This window comes from Anabrus simplex, chromosome 1 (genome assembly GCF_040414725.1).
Source record: "Anabrus simplex isolate iqAnaSimp1 chromosome 1, ASM4041472v1, whole genome shotgun sequence".
Lineage (NCBI taxonomy): Eukaryota > Metazoa > Arthropoda > Insecta > Orthoptera > Tettigoniidae > Anabrus > Anabrus simplex.
In genome coordinates, this window is record NC_090265.1 from 1057924123 (window position 1) to 1057947428 (window position 23306).

The 23306-nt window shown below is 40.6% G+C and overlaps 1 protein-coding gene across 1 annotated transcript in view; it reads left to right on the forward strand.

Moving 5' to 3' along the window:
- hwt (heavyweight) overlaps positions 1–23306 on the forward strand; it is a 227294-nt gene that overhangs the window by 148577 nt on the left and 55411 nt on the right. The window contains exon 4 of the mRNA XM_068225221.1: positions 20284–22713. Within this exon, the coding sequence (XP_068081322.1) occupies positions 20284–22713 (2430 nt within the window). The remainder of the gene's footprint in view (positions 1–20283; positions 22714–23306) is intronic.

Here is a 23306-nt window from a genome sequence, read left to right on the forward strand (position 1 = left end):
CACATCGTGACTGGAAGCAGATCTGGGAAAATATTTGGAACAAATGGATCCCGATTGAATGGAGGGTATCGCTCTACATATACACAAATGAAATCATCCCGACGGGTGAGAAATTGAAACGGCATGGACAAGTATCTCATGACAAATGCCTGGTATGTCATCAGACGGACAGTCTTGTGCATCGAATTACCACATGCGGCAATGCGGCACTAGTTTGGAGATGGACACTGAACGCTATCTACGGGATATCCGGGACAACAACAACCAGTGACAGAGTGAGAAAGATGCTGAATCTGGAACTAAATCACGCACAGAACGAGAGTAGAAACGCTTGCATATGGATAATAGCCGGAGCCATTTACTACAACATCAAGGCGTACGCTCAGCATACAAGTGTGACTTTACCTGGATTTCTGGATCATCTCAGGAAAGAACGATGGAAGATGGTCAGACAGAAGTGTCTTCAAGAAGCTTTTGGAACACATCTTTTTAAATTCTGAGTGCTTTCCTGTTATGTCCTCTGTGTAATATCTGCCAATTTTATGTTAACTGCAGAGTGTTTTGTGGTGGTAAAACTGTGTACTGTTCAAGGATTTGGATAATGAATGACAGGCATAATTAAGTTTGCTCCTAGTGTGCAAAAGGAAAAAAAATTGTGTGTTTTTTTTTCTGCTGTGAACGACTTGATGTTCTCCTGTCTTAAATTTTAATTTGTTTATTTGTTTAGAAGCAACTTATCAACGTTCTGTTTGCGGAATTAATCTAAATTTGTTCTAATATTTTTGTTTTAAAAAACAATAAGAAGTTTGTGTATCTCGTTTAGTATGTAAGTAGTGTTTGATATTGGCAATAAAAAAGCAGATATCTCTTTTTTTTTAAATGGAGAATCGGAACGATAATAAAAAGCACTCCTCCTAATCTTGGAGTTCACCGTGAACAAGATGCACATAGCCATCATTGACTGTCATTGTTTTGTAGTATTTATCAGTCGTAAATGTACGCGTATATCGTCACTGACACCCATATTATTTGTGTTTTAGTTCTTATCGGTCGAAACTATGGGCGTTGACAGCCATTTTTTTCGCGCTTCAGTTCCCCTGGCTCGGGGACTGGATGCTTGTGTTAGTCTTAACACACCTCTCTTCATCTACGAAACATACACACACCACACTAATAACCATCATAGCCGGGCTGAGTGGTTCAGACGGTTGAGGCTCTGGCCTTCTGAACCCAACTTGGCAGGTTCGATCTTGGCTCAGTCCGGTGGTACTTGAAGGGTGCTCAAATACGTCAGCCTCGTGTCAATATATTTACTGCCACGTAAGAGAACTATTGCAGGGAAAATTTCAGCACCTCGGCGTCACCGAAAACCGTTCAAAGTAGTTCGTGGGGCTTAAAACATTATTATTATTATTATTATTATTATTATTATTATTATTATTATTATTATTATTATTATTATTATTACGACAACAGAAAAACACAAAAGTGAATACATCCATCCACGTAGGGCTGGCGTCAGGTAGACATCCGGCCGTAAAACGGGGCGAAATCCATAACAATTGCCGCCCCAATAACTTGGAAGAAGGCCAGGAAGAATAATTATTTATAACCCGTAAATATCTGACAAGCAGGAGCTAGAAATTTTTGTCGAGTTTTCACAACATCCTTGTATACTGGACAGTCTAGAGTAGCTACTTCCAAATATCGTCGTTGCGCCTGCGAAAACCGCTATGTGATAAAGTTGTGGGTAAAATGCTGACCCGCAGCACATACATTATCAAGAGCGAGAAAGCACTGAAATTACTCGCCCACTATCGAATCTTAGATTACAGAACCTTAACGGGTAAAGTTCTACAAGTTGCTTTACGTCGCACCGACACAGATAGGTATTATGGCGACAATGGGATAGGGAAGGCCTAGGAAGGGGAAGGAAGCGGCCATGGCCTTGATTAAGGTACAGCCCCAGCATTTGCCTGATGTGAAAATGGGGAACCACGGAAAACCATCTTCAGGGCTGCCGACAGTGGGGTTCGAACCCACTATCTCCCGGAAGTAAGCTCACAGCTGCGCGACTCTAACCGCACGGCTAACTCGCCCGGTGGTAAAGTTCTAAGCTGAAATATTTCACATAGCGGTTTTCGCAGGCGCTTACGACATATAACCAGCTGCATAGTGTAACTGATTAGATGCTCACTTCCTGCATTCAAGTTCCACCATCCAATCTTGCAGCAATTATTTAAAATTTAAGACAGTTCAAAAGTAAGAGTATAGTGGCTGAAAATTTACTGGCGCATTAAACACTTTCCTTTCAGAGTATATTCGAGCACGTCAATAGATATAAATTGGAAGGTACATTAATTTTTTTTTAAATTATTATTATTATTATTATTATTATTATTATTATTATTATTATTATTATTTTATTGTTTTTACGTCTCACTAAATACTTTGACAGTTTTCGGAGTCACTGGGGTGCCGTAATTTTGTGCCGCAGGAGTTCTTTTACGTGCCAGTAAATCTACCGGCACGAGACTGACGCATTTGAGCACCTTCAAATACCACCAAACTGAGCCAGGATAGAACCTGCCAAGTTAGGGTCAGAAGGCCAGCACCTCAACCGTCTGAGCCACTCGGCCCGGCTTCTTCTTCTTCTTCTTCTTCTTCTTCTTCTTATTATTATTATTATTATTATTATTATTATTATTATTATTATTATTTGTTTTACGTCGCAACAACACAGATAGGTCTTATGGCGACGATGGGACAGAAAAGGCCGAAGGAAGCAACCGTGTCCTTAATTAAGGTACAGCCCCAGCATTTGCCTGGTGTGAAAATGGGGAAACCACGGAAAACCATCATCAGGGCTGCCGACAGTGGGGTTCGAACCCACTATCTCCCGAATGCGAGTTCACAGCTGCGCGCTCCTAACCGCACGGCCAACTCGCCCGGTATTATTATTATTGTCACGTTTCACGGTTACTTAACCCCCACTGTCTATGCTTATGGTAGCGGGTCAGGTTTGTGAACAAGCGTTTGACTTTCAGAAGAGTCAGTAGAATAATTGGCGCATTAAAATTACCATTTTCAAGGAAGATCGCTTGAGTAGAAGTGGCATCAAAAGTGATCATTTATTTTTTCCTTTCGTAAATCATCAGGATGGGAGAACATCACCTATAGCACTAATTATGTGTACACCTTTGTTTTTTATGGTTCACATAAAATCGTTATAGAAAATATACAGCAAGTTCCTCTTTCTCATCGGCCATGGTGGTTACCGTCACATGAATGGAACAAATAGAGAAATTTGACAAGAGGTCCGATGAAGGAGATCCATAGCAATCAATTTCAATTACTGGGGAGTGAACACATTTTTAACGAGGAGTAACTAGGGAATGACACAATGCATTTAACTCTCTTGGAGTGAGTGGGAAACAGTTCAAAAGAATTCCAGCTCCGTTCTTTCGGCTGCAGTTGCATTGTCAATTGATATAATTAGCAAGGGCTCCCTCTTCTCACAGTCATTGATCTCATTGCAATAAGGAGAGGAGCAATTATTCTCTAAATATAATACATTATTGATATATTGCAATTTATCCTTTTATGAAATACTTCCGTCTGCATCCTTGAAAAACGTTTGACAAGGACTTCCTTATTTCTGCCTTCCGTGCCATATTGAAAGCTATGACTACGATTTCAACAATTGTCTAAAACTGGAAACACCTTGGCTAAGTTCATGATATCAGCCGTTTATGTAAGACTGGATGTTTCGCTGTTATGATACCGGTATCAACCGCGTCATAGGACTAGAGGTTCCGTGATTCATGGTGTCGGCAGTCATATAAAAACTGGAAGTCTTGTGATTGTTATCATGATATCAATAGGCGTGTAAAACTGGTGATTGCGGGCTGTTTTACGATTACAGTACGAACCTAAAACTTGGCACCCTGTGACTATGATCACCATAATCAACATTTGTTTTTAAAATGGAGGTCCTATAGCTTCCACATCAACAATTAAGTGAAATGAAAGGTCCCGTGGCTACGATTACGATATCGACAGGCACGTAAACTTGGAGGTCCCAGTCACATAATACGGAATATCCAGTGCCTATGATCGTGATATCATTAAACACTTAAATGTGAACTGGAGGCTCCGTGGCTATGATCACTATATCAACAGTTACATAAAGCAAAAGGTCCCCTGAGTGGCAATATCGATAGGTTCGTTAATCTAGAGATCCTGTAGCTATAATAATTTCGTGTGGCTATTTCTAGCCGAGTGCAGCCCTTGTAAGGCAGACCCTCCGATGAGGGTGGGCGGCATCTGCCATGTGTAGGTAACTGCGTGTTACTGTGGTGGAGGATAGTGTTATGTGTGGTGTGTGAGTTGCAGGGATGTTGGGGACAGCACAAACACCCAGCCCCCGGGCCACTGGAATTAACCAATTAAGGTTAAAATCCCCGACCCGGCCGGGAATCGAACCCGGGACCCTCTGAACCGAAGGCCAGTACGCTGACCATTCAGCCAACGAGTCGGACATCCTGTAGCTAATATCACGATATCAAGCCTGAGATCCCGTAGCTATATTTATGATATAAACAGTTACGTTAAATGGAAAGTCCTGTGGCTCTAGTCGTGATGTGAACTGTCGTGTGCAACTGGAGATTCCTTGGCTATATTTATGATACCAACATTCATGTAAAACTACAGGTTCCCTTGCTGTGTTCACAAAATCAACAGTCTCGTAAATCTACAAGTTTCTTCACCATGTTCACAATATCAACAGTCTTGTAAAACTGCAGAACTCCTGGCTTTGTTCACAATACCAACAGTCTTGTAAAACTGCAGCTTGTGGCTTTGTTCACTATACCAGCAGTCTTATAAAACTGCAGAACTCGTGGCTTTGTTCACTATACCAACAGTCTTGTAAAACTGCAGAACTCCTGGCTTTGTTCACTATACCAAGTCTTGTAAAACTGCAGAACTCGGGGCTTTGTTCGCTATACCAACAGTCTTGTAAAACTTCAGGACTCCTGGCTTTGTTCACTATACCAACAGTCTTGTGAAACTGCAGAACTCCTGGCTTTGTTCACTATACCAACAGTCTTGTAAAACTGCAGAACTCCTGGCTTTGTTCACTATATCAAAGGTCTTGTAAAACTGCAGAACTCGTGGATTTGTTCACTATACCAACAGTCTTGCAAAATGTCAGGACTCCTGGCTTTGTTCACTATATCAAAGGTCTTGTAAAACTGCAGAACTCGTGGATTTGTTCACTATACCAACAGTCTTGTAAAACTTCAGGACTCCTGGCTTTGTTCACGATACCAACAGTCTTGTAAAATGTCAGGACTCCTGGCTTTGTTCACTATACCAACAGTCATGTTAAACTGCAGAACTCCTGGCTATATTTACGGTATCAACAATGATGTACAAACGAAGATCCTGCGGCAACGAACCTGATGTCAACTGCCATATAAAACTGGAGATCAAGTATTCGTGGAACCCAGAATGGATCCCAGGCCGACCGGGCGGGAAGACGTAACATGGCAGCTCCGACAATAGACAAGTGAAGGATGGCGGGTCCTCTACTGATGGTACGGCAAGGGGCAGGGCGCAATCGCTCACTGTCATTACAAGATATCCCGAGAGATGTGAGCCACCCTTCCTAGCTCGATAGAGTTATCTGAAGCGAACTTAGGAGCCAAGTTCAATGGCGAACTGTCTTTAACGATCAGTAGCTGTCACTTCACTATGATACATATCGGTCGTTAGCACTTGAGCATAACCAGAGCAGCTGTTCTTCTGGTGTGGTCACAATGTGGCCACTGTTGTTCGCTATCGGCTTGATGGAGAGTGTTGATTTTAGCGCCGTATCGTTATTACTGGCAATAATGGACTTACGAGTGCTTTCATAAATTGTATTAACAACATCAGAACGGCCTGAAGCTGCGTAGTTTGTACCTCATTCCCTGCAGCTGCTGTGAGACCGCCATACCAATAGTGCACCAAATTACATCGGAAAACTTTTTCGATTTAAGTCACCAATGGAACACCACTGAGATATTTCACAAAGTTCTGACATAATTGTTCACAAATACTGCCATAGGGGATCGAATTTCCTTTCAGTGTTAAATATTGGAAACTTCGTCCTGTGAATTACAGTTTTCAGTCGGATTCAATAATAGTATTACTTGTTTAACGTCTTCTCTGACTGCTAATAATCTTAACAGACGTCATCATGTGTTCTGTTAAGTGATAGAGAACAATGAATGGAACTGTCTCATTTAAGGTGGAACTTGACACCAGAGCATAAATAGATAATATTTTACCGGGCGAGTTGGCCGTGTGGTTAGGAGCTCGCATCCGGGAGATAATGGGTTCGAATCCCACTGTCGGCAGCCCTGAAGATGGTTTTCCGTGGTTGCCCATTTTCACACCAGGCAAATGCTGGAGCTGTACCTTAATTAAGGCCACGGCCGCTTCCTTCCCATTCTTAGGTCTTTCCCGTCCCATCGTCGCCATAAGACCTATCTGCGTCGGTCGACGTAAAGCAAAATAGCAAAAAAAAAATATTTTAACTGAACATCACTTAAAGTAGGACCTTTAAATGAAAAATAATATTTTACGCACTTAATAATAGCAGCTCCAACAATTACTTTCATTGTTGAAGTAGCACTACCTTCTAACGTTTATAGTTTCCCCAGTTGATCTACTGTAGGTAATTTGCTCTCCATGAAATGCAGGAGACCGAGGTCGATAGCTGCAGTCGCTTAAGTGCGACCAGTATCCAGTATTCGGGAGATAGTAGGTTCGAACCCCACTGTCGGCAGCCCTGAAAATGGCTTTGCGTGGTTTCCCATTTTCACACCAGGCAAATGCTGGGGCTGTACCTTAATTAAGGCCACGGCCGCTTCCTTCCCATTCTTAGGCCTTTCCCGTCCCATCGTCGCCATAAGACCTATCTGTGTCGGTGCGACGTAAAGCAACTAGCAAAAAAACAATGCAGAAGAATATTGACTAAAATCATTGTATTTCATTTCTTAAACAATATAAACACTTAAGGAACTGAGAGAATGATAAAGATACAGTGCAACATCCAAAGAGATAAGTCACAAAAAATGCATTTTTGACTTTTTCATAAAACATATGTTCCTGCCTTGCATAGAAGAGCAGATTTCCACTTAAGTCAGAATTGCTTATGAAAACTGAAATGTCGATAAAAACGGATGCAAACATTCTTGTTCTTGTCGTAGTCATGCTGAAACTCACTTGTTAGAAGCCTCCTCCTGTATCACACGTCACCCCTTCTTGGTTCATTTTTTGGCTTCAGCTCCCTTCTTTCTCTACCTCAAATACCTTCTTCTTGCCTTCGCTTCAGAACTTCACATTACCTTGTACTATTTCATTCTTGTTTCATCAGCAGCAGCAACTCCTTCACACCAGGAACAGTGTTCATCATTTTAAATATTTCCATTCCTTTTTGAGTATTTTGTTGTTGTTCTCTGGTTCGTCACTCCATAGACTGGTTTGATGCAGCTCTCCATGCTGCTCTATCCTGTGCTAAACTTTTTATGTTACGTAACTACTACATCCTACATCCACTCTAATCTCTCTGTCATATTCATACCGTGGTCTACCCCTATCGTTCTTACCACCTACACTTCCCTCAAAAACCAACTGAACAAGTTCTGGATGTCGTTAAGATGTGTCCCATCATTCTATCTCTTCTTTTGGTAATTTTTTGCTAAATAGTTCTCCTCTCACCAGTTCGATTCAGCATCTCCTCATTGGTTACACCACATTTCGTTGAGATATATGAAATTAATTCTGCATCTTGTCAATAAGAGTGGCAGTCAATTTGCCCATTCTCCGAAATTTATTGTCTTTCTTCCAAGCTCGGAATAATAATGGTCTTCAAACTCAAGTTTTTGTAATATTCACACCTTTGTAAGGTCCTGCTTTCCATACAAGATGATAGCTCCTAGAGTCACCACTTTCTGGGTACTGGGTGTACTAACAGGGGAAGTGGGCGTGGCATAACCGGGAGGTCAGTATGGAGATGTTTGAAAACTCACTAATAAGCCCTAAACTAGCCGCCATATTGAAGACATTTCGCTATTCTTAGAGTCAAGTCCTACCTTAAACACACTCAAATATCGCTCATCTCATGAGGAATCGAATCTGCTCGCAATTCATAATTTCATGGTATCTTAGGACTAATAGTCCAGCAAGTAAATACTGTACATTCAAAATGTTTAAATCTTTACAAATATATCGGACAAGTTAGTGTGGATTCTCGCCGCTGGCAACCCTGAAGATGTTTCGGTTGCTGTTGTTTTTTTTGTTTTTTTTTTTTCACATCATGTAAATTTCTGGTTCCATGGCTAAATTGTTAGCCTGCTGGCCTTTGGTCCAGAGGGTCTCAGGTTCGTTTCCCGGCCAGGTCGGGGATTTTAACCTTCATTGGTTAATTCCGATGGCTTCGGGACTGTGTGCCGGCTTCATTCCCATAGACGCGCCATATACAGCGTCAGATCGAAAGACCTGCACCAGACCTCTTCGGGGGACACACGACATTATATGATACCAAGTAAATGCGGGGAATATGCCTTAATTATGGCCAGAGTAGGGAAGTAATTGAGTAAAAGTAATGGAATTGCTTGTAACGATTACATTCCTAGTAATTTTTACTTGGAATCGTTACTTTTTAGTAAAAGTAATGGAATTGCTTGTAACGATTACATTCTTAGTAATTTTTACTTAGAATCGTTACTTTTTAGTAAAAGTAATGGAATTGCTTGTAACGATTACATTCCTAGTAACTTTTACTTGCAATCGTTACTTTTTAGTAAAAGTAATGGAACTGCTTGTAACGATTACATTCTTATTAACTTTTACTTGCAATCGTTACCTTTTAGTAAAAGTTATGGAACTGCTTGTAACGATTACATTCTTAGTAACTTTTATTTGCAATCGTTACTTTTTAGTAAAAGTAATGGAATTTCTTGTAACGATTACATTCCTAGTAACTATTACTTTGCAATCGTTACTTTTTAGTAAAAGTTATGGAACTGCTTGTAACGATTACATTCTTAGTAACTTTTACTTGCAATCGTTACTTTTTAGTAAAAGTAATGGAACTGCTTGTAACGATTACATTCTTAGTAACTTTTACTTGCGATCGTTACATTTTAGTAAAAGTAATGGAATTGCTTGTAACGATTATATTCTTATTAACTTTTATTTGTAATCGTTACTTTTTTAGTAAAAGTAATGGAATTTCTTGTAACGATTACATTCCTAGTAACTTTTACTTGCAATCGTTACATTTTAGTAAAAGTAATGGAATTGTTTGTAACGATTATATTCTTCTTAACTTTTATTTGTAATCGTTACTTTTTACAAAAAGTAATTTTTACTTGTAATTTACTTCTTGAAATAAAATTGTAATCGTTACATTCTAGTAATTGGTATACTTCACACGGAAGCAGTAATGTGAAAAAAAATAAATGATGATGAAGATAACTTATTCAGTTCTAGTACAGCAGAACCAGTGGCTTCTCCAGTTCTGGATGAGGTACCTTCTTACCTCCACAGTACTTCCATAGATATTCCAACGATGTTCTTAAAATTAAACACAAGTATTTCTTTAAGTGCCCCTGTACGGCGTCTTTTCAGTAGATTGAAAGATGTACTTCACCCTTAAGATATTGTGGATTAGCCATTAGAATTTTAGGAACCAATTAATTTATTTGCAAAGTAAATGGAAAGTCATTTCAAACGCTAAAAGTCATTACTCAAAATAAAAATGGTGGGATAAAGATCATTTCGAAAATTCCAAGCTATCATGCTTAGTCTCACGTAGTGGTGATTAGAACTTAATGCTAAAACAAACACTAAATGAAGTAATATATTCCTTTTCCTTGCAAACTTTTCTATTATTCCATCCCCAAGTAAAAAGTCAGTGGTTTCCTTAAGACTAACATTCTATACAGTAATTGTAATTTTGCTGATTACTTCTGTTACCTTCCCATTTCTAGCCCTCTCCTACCCCATCGTCGTCTATCTGAATTAGTCCGTCGCTAAACAGGTAGCAAATAGCCATTAGCGAATCCACATCATGACGAGAGGAAGTTTAATTGACGGCATTTAAACTCCTTAAACTGTGAGCTTACATCCGGGAGATAGTGGGTTCGAACCTCACTGTCAGCATCCCTGGAGGTGGTTTACCGTGGTTTCCCATGTTCTCACCAGGCAAATTCTGGGACTGTACCTTAATTAAGAGTATGGCCGTTTCCTTCACACTCCTAGGCTTTTCCCATCCCACCATCACAATAAGCCTTATGTGTGTCGCTGCGACGACGAACAAATTGCATTTACCAATTCAAAAATCGATATATATAAACTGTATTTCGACAAGTGGACCAACGGCTTACTTATGTTTAAACATCGGGTCCCGTGATATGTCGGAAATTAAGCAACACTGATAATAGTTCAAATGCTGTTGACTGGGAACTTGTCATCATATCGCAAGTAAGCTCTGGGTCAGGATGTCTGATAGCGGCCGCTGGCCGAGGTGGGGGCAATGGTGTCCGGACAATTCGTACTACGGATATTCCGTACTACTTGATTTTTGAGGACATATCGAACCACCTACGTCGTTATCTACCTGCGAACCGTTTTTCCTGGAAGCCTCAAATATTTACACCAGGACAGTCCGTACCACTTGATGTCAAATTGGAATTTCATTTCGACGCCAGCGGGCGTAATGAGCCTAACAGACACACTTCACAAATCAGAAACAAAAATAAATCACAACATTTGCTGAAGAAAACTTCTACCGTATATTATTTTAATAATTGCCCCTTAAACTATACTCATCACTTATGTTTACTTAAATATTATCATAAGAATGTCGATGTTTTGAAGTACAAATCCTGAAACAAAACAATACAATAGTAATACACATTGTGTTCGGGCGCAATGTGCCTGACGAGCACAAGGGTGGATAATATTAATGTTATTGTGAATATTTAAAAACTACTGCATTATTTCATTAGCAAGTAAGTAAAATAAAATATTCTGATGAACTGGCCGATATATGCTTGAAGGTCACGCGGAAACAGAAAATAGTGAAAGGTGGAAGCAGCTAGGTTCCCGCGAATGACGAATACAAGATAAGAATGAACACGTGTGCCAATCAGATCAGTTACGCCCGACGGAAGGTTAACATCAGTAGTGGTCACACGGTGCGGTGGCTTCTGCGCCAGTAGTGGACAACGGATATACAAATGAATACATGCAGTATGATATCGTTTTTATTTCATAATATTTCCCACTCTTTCAAATGGTATGGAATGTCCTCTCCTAAATATTTTAGCGTCATTAACTGGCACTTCGCAGGTAATCAGCCGGTCAAGTGGTACGAAATGTCCTAGAACCGGGGGCAATAACTATATTTTGAACGTCGAGGTTAGTATCGTCGTCATCTTCAATTCTTTTGCTAATTGGCTAATTGTGTTGATACTGACCACGATAGCGGACCATGTTACGTGCTGTATAATATCATGCTCTGTAAAAGCCATAAAGGGCAACTTATAGTCTGCTACTTGTTGCTTTCAAGTTAGTGAATCCGTTTTCTCCATGATCACTATATTAGCAGCACTTTCCCTCTCTCAAATAGGTATATCCTGGAAACCACCTCTTCGATACCAGAGTAACACAACGTCAATAGAACCATAAAACAAATACATAACTGGTTCTATTAGGTGAAATTCCAAGCTACGATTTACCTTAGTTATCTGGTACGCCTGATTAAAGAACGCAATTGGAAACCATAAAATTAGTCATCTGCCATAAACAACATTTAAACTGACAAAAGGGACAGAATATTGGCCATAAAGTGTAATAAATACCAGTTGGCTCTAAACTAATATGTCACTTCCATTAGTGCTTCTGCAACTGGTGAGGGGTTATTGGCGAGGGGATGATTTGTACATGGCCACAGTATTACTGGCCGCGTTCACATATTGTTTAGCTTATTAATCATCACAAAAACATTGATTGATGCCAGGTGCGTCGTTCAAAAAGGATGCCTCAGCCGCAAATATTTAACAATTATTTTAAGAGAAACCCATGTAATAATAATAATAATAATAATAATAATAATAATAATAATAATAATAATAATAATAATAATAATAATAATAGAGACACCTACGACAAGAAAGCTTTGTCATATGGAGCCAAATTAAGACATCTGGACACAGTCATCAGACCTGAATGCTTATACGCAGCAGAAACATTGGACATGATTGGAAAGGGAGACCTAGAGAACATCAGAAAGAAAGAGAGGAAAATGCTCTGGAAGATCTTGGGCCCGAAAATTAAAGGTGGGGAGAGGAGACTTAGACCCAACACCCAACAAAGAACTATACCAGAAGACAGAGGAAGTCGTCGTATTGATGAAAAAGCGAAGGCTTCAATTTTATGGACGTCTACAGAGAATGGACACCAACCGACTGACAAAAAGGATTTTCAGCTTCTTCAGCCTAAGGAAGACGGAACCAAAATGGTTTCGGGAAGTAAGGACCGACCTGGCCAGGATAGGAGTAGAAAAAGAGGACGTACTGGACAGAAACAAATTTAGACAAAAAGTGAAGGAGTTCAAGGGTTTCCAGGAGACTGGGGAAGAACTTGTGAAGAAGAAGATGAAGAGAACCCACACAGAAGAACAGAAGAAAGAAGTCAGTGCAAGGATGAAGAAGTACTGGCAGAATGTGAAGTCAGGACTGGTGAAAAATAACGTAAAGACTGTAAAACGTGGTCCATAGATGGGCGGAACGATAATTTTTAAAAAATAATAGAGATAAACTGCCTAAAATTTCAGATGACCAAACATTAACTCGTGACGTCACAAACGCCCAAAACGCAAATTAATATCCTGAAAGAAAAGCAGAATGTTGCAAGTAGCTCGAAAAAACAGAATACATTATCTGCAATATACAAATATAAACATACATAGAAACATAGGCCTAATACGGAAAAAAATTAAACGAGTCATTTAATTTAAATAGAGACTCACTGGCAGAACCGATAAAGGTGTGTTCGATTCAATCCGAAGGACGTGGGTTCGATCCCCCATCAGCAAGACGAAAAATTTAAGAAACGAGATTTTCACATCCGGAGGTGTACATGGCTCTGAGATTCACTCAGCCTATAGCAAACCTAAGTACCAGTACCGAATTTACGGATAGTGGAAGCCTTCATATTCTCCCCTCCAAGGACCTTCATGGTCTGCACGGAGATTAGTTTGCTTTTTTCATATGTAAATGCCTCGGTGAAATAACTCAGGATGTTGGAATGGAAACAAAAACCAAAGAAATTAGATACCAAAAAGATTACTGGAAACAGCGTATTGACTCACCTAAAATATCTACAACAATAAAGCATTTCCAAACGCACAAAACTACATTTTCAAACATTCTTTCTCTACAGGAAAATAGCCATCGAAATCATTGAAAGGGAAGAACGCATACGAAGAATAAGGAGAAGAAGCAGGAGGAGAAAAATTCCAGGCCGAAAATGACAGGCGACCGATACAGACTCAGAAACAAACAAGAACTGTAACAACACGCAGACGTCCCCAGTGACATTAGAAAAAGCATTTTAAAATTTTACGGGCTCGTCAAAAGAATTAACTTTGACAAACGCACATAACCAATAGTCGAATTGTAAAGCATAAATTAGAATAGATCATCAAAATCAAATCCGACTTTTAATAGAAAGGTATCATACAATAATATAGTATATCCAAACCAGGAAGATCTTTAGATATAAAATTCATAAATAGCAAGTTGTCCAACATTACAAACCGAAGATAACTACTAGAAACACCTTGGACTAAAGAGAGAAAAGAAATCCTCAGCAAAAGAATGAATGAATGCTGTATTAACTCAAACTATAGCAACCAAACATCTTAAGTACTTTGCGTAATCCTAAACTGGTTTATTCGCAACTACAATTATTACTATTAATAATAATAACAATAAACAAAATAGTTTCGAAAGAAAGAATTAATTTTTGACGTGTTGGTACACTTTCAAGTAATGCAATAGTAACTAAACCGTGTCTAGGAGGATGTCCGTGTATAAAGCCAACTTACTTCTAAAGACTTCCGGCGTGTGACGACCACCCTATGGGACCTACCTGGGCAACACAATAATCGATTTTGATATGATGATGATGATGATGATGAGTGGTAAGTCGTTCATTTTCTGTTTGGCGATAGCGGGTTTGGTAGCTGAGGTATGTGACAAGTAAAGCAGTTACAATGCACCAACTTCGTGTCGTTACCCTCAAGCTCGATAAAGAACTCCTGCACCATCCAACACAATCGGAAGTTAACATTACTGAGCCTTTCCAACCAGCTGATGGCCAAAGCTCGTACCAATCAGAAATCAACAACAAACATAGAAATTCCGTGAATACACCAGCCACTTCGCCCTCTTAGGAATTTTTGACTAAAACCAGATATCGCTGTCTGCCGCAGTATGAGACGAATTTAAGTTTTCGCAGCTGGTGATAACTGAATAAAAACTCTCCGGGTTGTATATCCGTGGTCTACACAAACTCCTTCTGCAAGACATATAAGTTCTTTGATGATTATTTATGTTATTTTAACACCACTCATTCCAACCATCTTACTGTCTTGATCTGTGATCTTAGGGTTAGTAATTTAGCCCTGGGTCAAATCCCAGCTTTGTCATGAATATAAGACTACTTTGAGGGGACTGGAACAATAATACTTTTCTGAGAGATACGCGTTGAAATAATCCTACTCTAGTGACTGTTTTTCGTGATTAATTTCTTCAACCAATGGCAAACGTTCGTCGGGATGGTACTGAGCGTACAGGCTTCGGCCGCTCCCGTCCTAATCCTGGAGATTCTTTGTTACAGGTGTACAAAGAATTAGTTACCGCATCAACAGAAATTATCAGGTCATGTGCTGAGTTTAAGAAGGAACAGTCGAAATTTAGTATTTTGGTCGGACGATGCTGAGTTGCAACGCCAAGAATTTGGCAGTTATGAATATTATTCGACTGTATTTCTCACTTCTGACGAGTTCCAATGAGATTCATACGCTCACCATACACAGGACGTCGGAATGTATTGTCTAAAGAGCATATTGGTGGGCTAGATGATTCTTCTGTAACAAAGAAAGCAAAGAAGCAGTATTTTCATTCAAGAAGGCCGTTCTTAAGAGTCGAAGTTGGGCATTGGACTCACTAATAAAATGTGCTTCACGAGTTCGATGGCCCATCTAACCTTTTGCTGTCGACGTATACCATCAGATGTTGTTGAAAAGACTTCCCTACCAAGCGAAGTGGCCCTGTGGTTAGCTTGGATTCGATTTAGACATGGAGCCGGACTATGCTTGGTTCACCCGGAAGGGTGGTTTACGTCAATAAGTTGAAATTTTAGAAACGAGATTCCCACTTCCGAACAGGCACATGGCCCTTAGGTTCACTGAATCTGCTCTAGAAATGAGTACTGGGTTCATTAGTGGGCGGTAAAGGTGACCTGGCATAAGAGCTAACCACTCTATCCCACTTGCTACCCTGGTTACGGATAGTGGAAGACTTTTACCTTCCCCTCCTCCTAGGGCCTTCATGTCATGTATGGAGATGACTTTGCTTTGGATTTTCCAGCCACATACACAAACGATTAATTTAAATTGTGTGGATTAGTAGTTCAATTTATTTGGAACACAATACAGTACTGTTTATACACATAATGAGTGCGAAGCACAAACAAACAATGAGATTCAGCATGATTTAACGTCCGAAAAAGGTTAAAAATAATTAGATTCCATATAAACAGGCATGAGTTCTACACGCTCAGAAGTTTTCTTACAAGGAAAGGTGACGAAACCAACAACATTTTTCTGACATACTGTAGTACTGTAGGTGTTACTTTTTCTTTTCTTTCTTTTCTTGCTAGTGGTTTAACTTCGCGCTAACACTTTGAAGGTTTCGGCGACGCAAGGATATTAAAGGGGTAGGATTGGGGAGGCAGCGGTCTCGGTATTTGCTTGGTGTGGAAGTGAGAAACCACGGAAAAGCCATTTTCAGGGCTGCCGAAGTTGGGATTTGAACCCACCATCTCCCAAATGCAAGCTCACAGCTACGTGACCCTAACTGCACGGCCAACTCACCCGGTGTGTAGGTATTGTGATGGTACGTTGTAAAACATAGTACTTATATGTAAAGTAATACAATGGGTAAGAACTCGAGCCACTGTACAGTGGCTTGCTACTGTAGGTTATGTCCTCCTTTGCTAGGGCAAGCGATCTCTTGTGACAGAAACAACACACCTGAACCATTCGGAGCAGTAAAATGAATCACAAGCACACGAACTGTAACTTGATGTTTACAAACACTCGCTGTGTGTTATACACACAGGAACCAGCACCACGGTTGTACGTCTGACGGTCACCCGTATGCATGAGTACGTATGTTTAAAAACACTTGCCACATGTGACGTAAAGCAAACCAAAACACATTGACGTTTGCCCATCTGGAACATAACAAGACATAGCTGTATATACTGTAGCAAATACACTTCCTATTCATCCGTCACTTTTTCAGTGTAACTTTATCTTAAACTCTGTATTAACTCGAGAATATTCTCGTTGTCTAGTAGACTGCACTGCACAAGTAGAATTTTAATGCGAGAATTTTCCGTTCATCCAATGATCGAACCCAAATCGGTATTTCCATATATTAATAATTTTGAAATACGGATAACCTAAACAGAATCATCGAAATCTCACTTTTCTCATTGACAACTGAAAACTAGGGCCCAGACCGTAATCCACTAAAAGAATCAGATATGCCTGCAATTATGCACTAACTGTAGAAAATACGCACTTAAAATCATGAAATATTATTCAATCACCTATTTACATGTATCATTCACTGCAGGTATCAGCATCATAACAGGCGATGTTTTCTGCAGACAAACTATGTCTCTCAATCAAAATGATTTTGTAGGTGTTAAAATGATCTTCCTGCGTCAGCTGACAAAATTGCATAGTATGTATCCGCTTGAGCCAGAAGCTCGGAACATTCAGCTGGCAAAGATACCCTAATACCACTCAAGTCATGATTACTGGATCAATTTTTTTCTTCCTGGTTCGAATTTAACACTTTTCCTAACTTTCACTCAGCCTACTCTGGAAATGAGTACCGAATTGATTCGTTGAGTGCTAAAGGAGACCGGGCATAGAAACGAACCACTTTATCCCACTTAGTTGAGGTTTCATTTGGAGCATGATTTGATGAAGACATTGATTTTTGAACGAGTTCCACAGAGTTATGACGGAGTTCACTAGATTCCAATCCCCCATTGGCTTTTGAAAGTGTAGGGAAATTGACAAAAATTAATAGCAAGTCTTTATATACAAGTAAAAGAAACTCTATTTCTCAGAGTTGAAAATAGAGTGCTTTGTCTACTAGCAAAGGGTATCAAAAACACAGGTAAAACTTATTTTTTAAAATTTTATTTTTGTTGAAAACGTATATTCTAAAAGATACTTTCATGTTTACAATGTGCAATAAGGTCAATAACCCTCGAAATATGTACTTTCATGTTCGCATACAGTATGCATTTTCAAAAAAATCCAAGCTGTACGTGACAATTTTCTAGCTCTTATGAGAAAATCGCCTCTAAAACGTAAAATATCAAATGTTCTCTGCATGTATTCGTGCCAGTACCTATATTTCTGAATTGCATCAAGCAATTTATGCTAACACTTAGCATAATGAACATAGACTCCTACAATGTCCCTAAAGGAATCAGTGCTTGAATGAATAATTTCTTGACTTCATCTAACTGAGCTTCAAAATTAAATTGCCAATTTACTATATGCAAACGTCAGAGGGCTTATTTATTGACTCGTAGAGGTAATCCAGGCCATCAAGTCCCAAGGTGTGGATACGACATCTAATTAGCGCGCTGAGAAGAAATTTAATGCGCAAATTCCTATTGAGACGTTCAGAGAAAAATAGTATAAACAAGACTTGAATCAGTCGTCATTAGATTCCACGTTCACTTAGTTCCTGTTCTCATTTTTGTAGATCAATTTTTGGTATTTAAGGCATTTGAAGCACAAATTGTATAACTCTTGTGTATCTTAAGATCGATGGCATTTAGAAAAACGTTGACATATAGCATTACTATAATTTAACAATGAATATAGTTGTGTTGAACGTATACCTGTATATTTTTGAATAGTAAAAGACCCAGCTAGAAACTCTGCCCGCGTTAATAACTCCCCTCTCAGCCATTCGGCCTGTTTGAAGCACCTAGGATGCAGATGGCTATTGCAACGTGTCGTGCTTAGTATCATTATTTAGTGATATAATGCTAGTTGCCATGGTTTACTGTTGTTTTCCACTGTGTAATAACGCTAAGAGAGAAACAAGTATATTTCCATTATTATTCATCAGATAGTCTTCTAAGAGAGAGCACAAGTGGAGTGAAATAGTCATCAGATGCTGCATTGCATGGAAAAGCAAATCTCAGTCTGCGTATGAGTTTGTCATAAATGCGCTCTGTTCACACTTCTCAATAAATCAACTCTAAAGCGCTATGTTCGCACCTGTTCAAAAGAAAATACCGGGCTTATATCACAGACACTATCAGAATAACAAAGCTTAGCTTTTGACGAAAAAGCCTTCGGTTCTTTTATTATCGACGATATGAATATTCAACTTGAAGTTCAATATGTACTTGCGGGAGTTCCAATTTTTGGTTCAGTGTGGATTGATTGGAGAAAGGGTGTAGCAAGGAGCATTATATTACATACTACGTCTTTCAATCGTCTCATGTTAAACTCCTGTGCACTACTTATTCACTGACAGTGCGACAGAGTCTGAATTAAAAGAACTCACATTGCATTTCATTGCTGAAGTATATGGTTATTAGAATAGTGAGTGGTGATTGTGGTGGTGATTATTGTTTTAAGAGGAAGTACAACTAGGCGACAGACAACCATGCTACAAATGTTAAAATGTCCTCCGGACTTTGCCAGGTAAATTCACTTCCTGAGATACCTCACCCTTGTGACCCTGCCACGCCATTACTTTTGTCGTATGACTATTATCATATTACTAAGAACGCGAGGAGTCTCTATCTCGATGTAAGACTACATTCCTCAATGAAAGAAAGTCCATTAGCCGAAGTACCTCAGAATGCTGTTCAAAATGCAGAATAGTGACATGTGGAAATCTGTTCGTTTTCTAACAGAAAAGCAGCTCACATGTAGCAGTTTTGAAAATATGAATGGGAAAAGGATGGTACATATTTCACCCTTGATATTATTGCATCCCTTCGTAATTTAAAGATCATTGTATCGATCCTGAAACAGATGGATTCGTAGGTTGTGAATTCACCACTGAATATTGGGAGTTACAGGGAAGTGGTTCAGCATTCACAAGGTGAGGAACACAACGTATCATATCCATTTTCGCAACGAGACTTTCAGGCACTTCTTTGAGACCGAAGTTCATTTTCTAAGCGAGTTACTGAGACCATACCTTACGAAGTGATCCTTGGAAGCTTCAAAAAATAAGGAAATTTTCTCCAAGAAATAAGCCGTTGCCACGGAAAGCTCACAAGGTCAACTGCAGAAAGGAAAAGGTACATCGGAAAATAACTTGCTGTTGGTGATAAGGATTATCCAATGTGTACAATAATGCAATATTAATGTAGGGGGTATATTTGTACAGGTAGTGATACCTTTTGCTTCACTTGCACTGTTTATCTCTCTTTGTATTCGACGAGTTTTATCTTTAATAAAGCAGTTTATTTCGCACATGTAAGTTACATTTGAGTCTTTTTTTATCTTTTTCATACGTAGAGTAGACTTACAGTAATTTTAATTCTGTGAAAGAAGGGATGAACTTCACTTGAATAGTATAAACACCGTAACATATGGCCGAATGTTAGCACTCGCTGCGGCGAGTGAGAGAACTCCTAGGTGGACAAGACAATGCATTGTCCAGCAAGGGAGAGAGCAGGTCTTTTATAATAAATGTAGGTCCATGTTGAACTCCCTTTTAAAACAGTAATTGCCATCACCAGTCACTACCATTTAACAGAGAGTGAGAGTGAGAGAGAGTGTGAGAGAGAGTGTGAGAGAGAGAGAGTGTGTGTTTTTATATTTCGTACTTCTATAAGAGAGAATCTCATGATCTATTCCTTTTGTTCCAGATGGTTCCTCAGAGACAAAGACTGCCGATGATCAAGATGATGGCGTGTACGAAGATGTCGGTCAACCAGACGAGCAGTCATTGGCAGAGGCGTGTAATGAGTGCGTCACAGTAATCGACGTTGATGTTGAGCAAGAACTTGAGGATATAGTCAGAGACCAGGCTCCACAGGTAGTTCCACCCCGGCGCAATCCATCCCCTTATTATTATAGTGATCTCTTTCGTGATAGTGAGGGCGAATTAAATCGGCGACCTTCCGTGAGTGGTAGCAGGTATCGCAAGTGCGTGAGTCTCGACGCACCACCGCCACCATCAGAGGTGGTGCTACTGCCGAAGCGCAATTCTGTCGCTGGAGATGGGAGCGACTCCCTCGTAGCAGTCGAGCGTGCCACTCAGCATGTTGACGAGTGGGACGCCATCCTCATGCCGCCGCACCGACAATTGAGGCCGTCCGTCTGCGCGTGTGCAGGGGTGGCGCAGTGCGTCAGGGTTGAAGATGAAATTGACGATGAGGAATCCCGAAGAAACCGTCACCTCCACTTCCGTAGCACTAGGGATATTCGCCTCAACGGTCAACAACCGCCCCTAGAAGAACCACCTGTGGACTACGACGATCCAGACGTCGAAGAAGGGCTCGACGAATACTGTGACGATATGAGTGGACGTCAACGTCACGTCTACGAGACTGCTTTTGATTGTAAAGTGAGCCGCTCGGATGATGATTTGGACGATGTCGATCGTGTCACCAATCACCCCATTTTGCAAATGTTTGGCAGCAACAAAGTGACCTCCAGCAATGCGGTGAAGACAGTAAAACCTAGTTCGTCCAAGGACGCTGGGAGTCTTGGTATCTTTACACCAAAAGAAAGAAGAAAGATAACATTAGTTCGAGGAAAGTTAGTCAAAGACAGACCCAAAGCGCTTCCAAGCAGAGTGAACTGCGGAGACAACATGAGTAGCACAACGACGCTATCCCAGGATCTAGAAGGACTAGTTCTGGAGGCTCCAGAAGTGATAAAAGCAGCTCCGTCTCCATCGCTTCCTCTGAGAGGATATTCTCCATCCCCTCCATCAACCGCCCCACTTCCTGCCAAGTTTCACGGCAATAAGGATTTGCACAATATGAATAGTATTCGTAGCGCTCCGAATCTTCCCGCTGGTAGTCCTGCTCATGCCCGTCTGAAAGATATGCGTCTTCCTGTCAAATCCCTGAGAGCCAGAGAATCCTGCAGTAAGGGCAGTATCATGGAGTTTAAAGGGCGACCTATGAGCTTAAGCCACGACGAGGAAAATGTTCAAGAATTTAAGGGAAGGCCGCACAGCATGTTCCAAGAAGGTGCCCATATTCTAGAGTTCAAAGACAGGCTTCGAGTTGGAGAACCCGAACATGGCCTGATACTTGAATTTAAAGGAAGACCAGCGAGTGCTGTTGCAGAATTCAGCGTGAGAGATCGTGGTACTGTAGGTCAGGAATCAGGACCAATTCTGGAATTCAAAGGGAGGCCTGGCGTGAGAAGATGCGGAGTTCGGCCGAAGTACTCGAGTTCTGAAAGCATGGCTACAAGTAGTAGTGGTGGTAGCCTGGAATCCATTCGAAGTAGCACCAGTGAAGGCAACCGGAGTACAACAAGTTCTGAAAGTCACAGAAGTAGTTCCTTAAGTTCCCACAGCTCTGACTCGACAGGTAGTTGTGGGAGCAGCGGGAGCACAACGGGTAATCTGCACCACTTACACCACTTGCACCATTATTATCACCACCACCAGTGCTCCGCGGGCACTCCCCTTGGCGTAGTCTCTGGTAGCCGCTTCTTTGCCCATCAGAGCAACAAACTTCATATCCTGTCACCTATCTCTGATAAATCTTCCCAGGAACCAGCGTCAGAGACTTCGGATAATAATCGTAACAACAACTCCCAGAAGGCCTCTCCAGAGGATACTACGGAGCAGATTACCTCACCAGCTTCTACCACTACGAAATTACCTTTGGAACAACCGTGGTCGGAGCAGCAAAGCACCAAAGTAAAACGCCGCGCGCCGCAGAACAAGAACCTTATCAACTTGTCCTTGCAGCAGCAGTCGTCAGGTGAGACTGAAATCCAAGGCTCCGACAGCGGGATTTCCATTGAGTCGCGCGGTGGCTGTAAAGGCTACTGTGGAACGGGAGATCCTGTCGAACCACCTCCGCCAGATTTTTCTGACCTTCCTTTCGATATGCCCAAACTCCGTCGTCGACGCCTTCTACAGCAAGACACGTGTACTTCTGGCAGTGCTACCTCTGTGGACCTGCACGAACTGCCTTTCGATATGCCCAAGTTGCGACGTCGTCTGAGGGGACAGCAGGAGGCGCAGACGAGCACAGAATCTAGCGGTGTGTCGCAGGCGTCATCTAGTCAGAGCGTCCAGGATACTGACCGCCCATCTCTGCTGTCAGGTAAGTCTTGTGTTTATATATACCACTCCATGGTGCACATGCACTGTATTAAAGTAATGTTGGACTGGATGGGACGTATGCTATGGGAACAGTTATTCCTCAAATGTATTTCGTTATTGATTTTAAATGTTTTCTTTCCAACTTTCTAGTCTTCTAAGCTCGTTACACATCTTACTACACCTGGAATATTTGTACCTTTTCATCATGAGATAAGTGTTTAATTATATCTGGCTCAGTCATTTACACGTGGAAAACAATCTTCTTTATCCAATATATCAGTGCCAATGCAAATATTATTCTATTATAGAATAGAAGCCAGTGCACATGGTCATTTAAATACAAGCGGTAGTAATGTGGACGGTATCATCTCAAATCCCTCCCTTATCCGAACTAACATGAAAATAGGATATACTATACTTCAATTTCAGAATATGTGTGTAGTCTAGCAGAATACACTTCACAAGATGACAGTCTAAGAAGAACGTGGATTTTAGATTGAAACATGTTTTCGTGTTTGCCATAGTCTGTTGGTATACTGAATACGGAAGAAACTCTCTATATGAAATTTTGTACGTGATGTTGTTATTGTTGGC